Raw genomic sequence first — 5,067 nt, forward strand, 5'->3', positions numbered from 1 at the left:
TTGGGCTGTCACTGGATAACACTGGGGTACAGTACTGGTGTGTATTGGGCTGTCACTGGATAACACTGGGGTACAGTACTGGTGTGTATTGGGCTGTCACTGGATAACACTGGGGTACAGTACTGGTGTGTATTGGACTGTCACTGGATAACACTGGGTGCTGAGGCAGATATAAAGTGGTGAGAGAGGACAATGTGAGTGTAATGAGTAATTTGAGATGAAGTTGGAGGTCAGTCCGCTGCAGAAGCTGGTCCTGAGCTGGACTGTGAGCCGGCTGCTGGGTGAAATCTTTGCCAGCTCGTTTTTCTCATTGTTTCCTGCTCTTTACTCTTCAGGTCTTTGTCAGCTCGGTGGAAGCTCTGTCCCATCAGCAGGTGCACAGCAAACAGCATCAGGGCAGCACTGAGTATGTGGAGTTTGGCGTTCAGGACGGTGAGAATTTCCACGAGATGCTCATCGGTGAGCAGCTGCAGCCATGCTCCGAATGTGGCCAATTCCTCAGCACCATGGAGGAGTTCCTGCAGCACCAGGGGCTGCACACCAAGGCACTGGCGCAGGAGAATGCTGACTACCTTCACCCTGAGGGCCAAGCGACTGAGCAAACTCACGCCCTGCTGGAGAGTGTGTCGCAGTATGTGTGCCCGGACTGCAATGCCTCGTTCCCTACCCTTCACCTGCTCCTCATCCATCAGGCAACTCACTCCGGGGAGCCTGCCGCCCACGGCCTGTCCTGTGACACTGTGACACTCAGCTGCGAAGGCAGCCGGCCTGAATGTCCACACTCCAATCCTGAGCAGCCCTGTCCCCCACCTGAAAGCCAGGATGACGCACAGAGAACCAATCCAGCCGGCAGCTCCAGCCATTGCATCGAGAGTCATATCCTGGCCGCCCAGGCTCTGGATGCAGGCAGCACTGGGCAGGGCACAGCAGAGCTGCAGAGTACCCAGGACCTCGTGCCCGGGGGGGTGGGGAGCCCGGGCTTGGTGCCAGGGGGGGTGGGGAGCCCGGGCCTGGTGCCAGGGGGGGTGGGGAGCCCGGCCTTGGTGCCCGGGGGGGTGGGGAGCCAGAGCTTGGTACCAGGGGGGTTGGGGAGCTTAGCCTTGGTGCCAGGGGGAGTGGGGAGCCCGGCCTTGGTGCCTGGGGGGGTGGGGAGCCCGGCCTTGGTGCCAGGGGGGGTGGGGAGCCCAGGCTTGGTGCCAGGAGGGGTGGGGAGCCAGGCCTTGGTGCCAGGAGGGGTGGGAAGCCCGGCCTTGGTGCCTGGGGGAGTGGGGAGCTCGGCCTTGGTGCCAGGGGGTGTTGGGGATCATTCCTATGAGAGCGCAGTGGCCCTGGTGGAGCTTGAAGGGGCACAGGTCAGTCACAGTGAGGTGTATTCCCAGCCTGACTCCCTGGGCCTGCAAACCGACACCACGGCTCAGCCCCAGGAGCCCGCCAAAGCCAAGGGGATGCAGGATCCCTGTGCCAACCGGGAGGAGGGCTGCGAGCAGCCGACTTCGAACAAAGGGCAGCCGCTGGACTGTGCCGAGTGCGGGAAGCTCTTCACCACCGCCCGTCGGCTGCTGCAGCACCAAAAGACACACCTGAGCCGGGAGCATGACTGCCCGGATTGCAAACGCTCCTTCAAAAAGGCCTCGTCGCTGGAGCAGCACCTGCGGAGCCACAAGGGGGAGGTGCTCTACCTGTGCACCGACTGCGGCAAAGGCTTCAGCACCGAGGTGGCGCTGGTGCAGCACCGTCGGCTGCACACGGACGACCCGCTGCACCGGTGTGGCGAGTGCGGCAAAGCCTTCAGCAACATGACCAAGTTCCTTTACCACCGACGCACGCACTCCTCGGCGCCGGCCCCCGGCAAAGCTGCTGCCCCGGTTAAAAAGGAGAGCGAGAGGAAGGAGGCGCCGGCCGTGCGGAACCAAGAAACGGCGGGCGCGCCGCCGGAGACGCCTGGCGCCACCCAGGCCGCGCCCGAGGCCCTGCCCAGCACCGTCCTGGTCTACGAGTGTGGCTTCTGCGGCAAGGAGTTCAGCAAACAGTCCCAGCTCCTCCGGCACCGACGCCTGCACAACTGCGAGAGGCGGCACAAGTGCCAGGTGTGTGGCAAGGCCTTCCGCAAGCCGGTGCACGTCAAGAACCACATGCGCACGCACACGGGCGAGAGGCCCTTCCAGTGCGCCGAGTGCGGCAAAACCTTCACCACGCTGGCCAACCTCATGCGGCACCACCAGATCCACACCGGTGAGAGGCCGTACAAGTGCGAGTTCTGTGACCGGGCCTTCGCCCAGTCCTCCAACCTGCAGCAGCATCGCCGGATCCACACCGGGGACCTGCCCTTCAAGTGCCCCGAGTGCCCCAAGGCCTTTGGCCGGGCCTCCAAGCTGATGGTGCACCGGTACTGCCACACCGGCGAGCTGCCCTACAAGTGCACGGACTGCGGCAAGGGCTTCACGCGGCAGCGGCGCCTGGAGCTGCACCGCTTGGTGCACACCGGGGAGATCCCTCACCGCTGCCCGGACTGCGGCCGGCAGTTTGTTGATGGCTCCAAGCTGGAGGAGCACCGCTGCTCCGGCCGGTGCGCCAAGATCTACGAGTGTGCCAACTGCGGCAAGCGGTACAACAGCATGGGCAACCTGCAGCTGCACGAGCGGAGCCACACGGGTGAGAGGCCGTTTGGCTGCAGCCAGTGCGGCAAGACTTTCACCAGCACCACGAACCTGACCCTGCACGAGCGCCGGCACACTGGCGAGCGGCCCTACCACTGCCACGACTGCGGCAAGCGTTTCGGCTCCTCCTCCAGCCTCCTGCTGCACCGCCGCATCCACACGGGCGAGAGGCCCTTCAAGTGCACCGACTGCGGCAAAGCCTTCAAACAGTCCAACCACCTGCGGGAGCACCGGCGCACGCACACGGGCGAGAGGCCGTACAAGTGCGAGACCTGCGGCAAGGGCTTTGTGCAGTCCATGCACCTGCTGGACCACCGCCGGATCCACACCGGCGAGAGGCCGCACCCCTGCACCAAGTGCGGCAAGAGCTTCAAGACCCCGTCCAACCTGCGCAGCCACCGCCGCACCCACATGGAGCAGACCATCGTATGCACTGAGTACGGCGAGACCTTTGCCATTATCGAGTCCACCGAGGCTATTCCCACCACCATCGTGGAGACCATTGAGATCTACCAGGCGACTCTGGAGGACAATATCCAAGTTGATGCCTTTGTATAGAATGCACTGGCTGTTACGGGGGTCGGGGTAAGGAGGGAGGGGAGGGTGGGGTACAGCATCCTGATTGTTCAACTTTTTAACATCTGGTTAATCTTCTGTGGCAGAATCTAAGCCCCAAACAGGAGTGCTGAATGTGGTAACCCCTGCCACTGGGGCTGGTGGTGTCGGCGGAGGGGGGGAAGGGGATCGTTAATATGTAAATTTACAAAAGTTTATAAGGCAAATGATGTAGATTTGAAGAGTTTTTTTTTTCCTTTGCTGGTTTGAACTGAAATGTACTTATGGCCTGTGAATTGTTCCCAGGCGATGTTGGTGACTGGGATCCAGTTTATGCTGTTATTGTCTGAAATAGAAATATTGTTCCTTGAACTGCGTCCAAGCCTTTTCATTTGATGATGTGTCAGAGCGCAGAGCGTCTTGATTAACCCACCCCTCAGCACCTCCAGCCTCCCACCCCTGCCTAAAAACCTTTGGCTTGCCAGTTAACACCAGCCTGACTCACAGCTCTTGCACTTGATAAGGTGAATGTAGTTGGACAGTGTCCCTGGGAGTCGGGGTTCTACACCTGTTACCATCTCTGTAGCGACCAATATTTTTAAGAGGTTTGAATTTTGGATTCTGGCTGAAAGGACCCATGAAGATTTTACATTTCAGAACTTGGACTAAATGCTATTTTCTTTTATCCCGGCAACTTTAAACCACAGAAAAGAGATTCCCCATACAACTTATTGCATGACAGAAAATCTCCTCCTGTTATACATTATACTGCCCCTTAAGTGAACATTTTGCCCTCCAGGAGGCAGTGTAAAATTATTCTGGGCTCCTGATGGCTTGCTCCCTTTTCACTTACCCAGCTGGGTAACTTCTAATCCCAGAACTGCCTTTCACATGTGAGGTTTACACTGCAGACTTCTTCCCTCTAGCTCCAAGCGAGGCAAATCTTCCAGCCTCTCTCAAACTCGGTCTTCAGTCTGAGCTTTGTGCTCCCACCCACATCCTGCCTGGTGAACAATAGAGTCAGCATTCTCTCTGCTTCAGCTTCAGGGCTGGCTGCCTCCAGCTCCTGCTCTCTCTCTGCCTCTCAGATGGCTGCAGACCACACAAGACAAAACCTGCTGTCTAGTTATAGGGAAGCCTGTAACCTGATCTCAAAAATGGCTTCCTCTACTCTCTCCCCTATGACAGCAGGAAACATTACCTTTGTATCTAAGTAAAATTGTGAATTGGTTATCCTTGATCCCAACTCCATTTCATCTTAGCCAATGGATAGTTTACAGCACAATTGTCTACAACCTGTAACATGTTTCTGGGACACAGACTCATGGTATTCTCAGACTGCTTCATTGTCTCCAAACATAAATATCTTGCACCTTCTCAGTTAAACAATCCAAGTCTTTTTGCTCTCGTTAACAATCAAACCACCCAGTCTCCCTGTCAGGCAGACTGCAGAACAGGTCTCATACCCACCTTCATTTGCCCTAAGTTTAAATCTACAGTTCCAAAATATAACAATTGTATACTCATAATTGTAACAGACTGTAGCCACATGATGTGGGCCATGCACCAGCGTGACTGCGAATGCCAAGGCACTTGGAACACATCAGCAAGACGCATCCTCAACCAAGTAGCTACCGCCCAAGACAGCCCAGTGTGCAGATTGCATAGTTTTGTCTAACTCTTTGTGGGTCCCAAGCTTGGGGGACGTGGTTGAATTTTTATTCTGGCCTAGTGGAAGCCCGTGGTGTCGTCCCCAGCATGCGGCTGCCGTAACACGTTTATTATCTGGGGCTGGTCATAGAATCCGAGAGAGTTTACAGCACAGAAAGAGACCACTTGAGCCATCGTGTCTGTA

At 57.2% G+C, this 5,067-nt stretch overlaps 1 protein-coding gene across 1 annotated transcript; it reads left to right on the top strand.

Moving 5' to 3' along the window:
• Positions 1-335: 335 nt before the first annotated feature.
• LOC144675669 (uncharacterized) lies at positions 336-3,584 on the top strand (the record flags this gene model as incomplete). The annotated part of the gene is made up of 2 exons (XM_078536319.1): positions 336-1,068; positions 1,189-3,584. Coding segments are annotated over 2 exons (2,760 nt in total), but the record flags the coding sequence as incomplete, so codon positions are not given.
• Between the last annotated feature and the right edge of the window lie 1,483 nt (positions 3,585-5,067).

This window comes from Cetorhinus maximus, unplaced genomic scaffold (assembly GCF_964194155.1).
Source record: "Cetorhinus maximus unplaced genomic scaffold, sCetMax3.hap1.1 HAP1_SCAFFOLD_1094, whole genome shotgun sequence".
Classification (NCBI taxonomy): domain Eukaryota; kingdom Metazoa; phylum Chordata; class Chondrichthyes; order Lamniformes; family Cetorhinidae; genus Cetorhinus; species Cetorhinus maximus.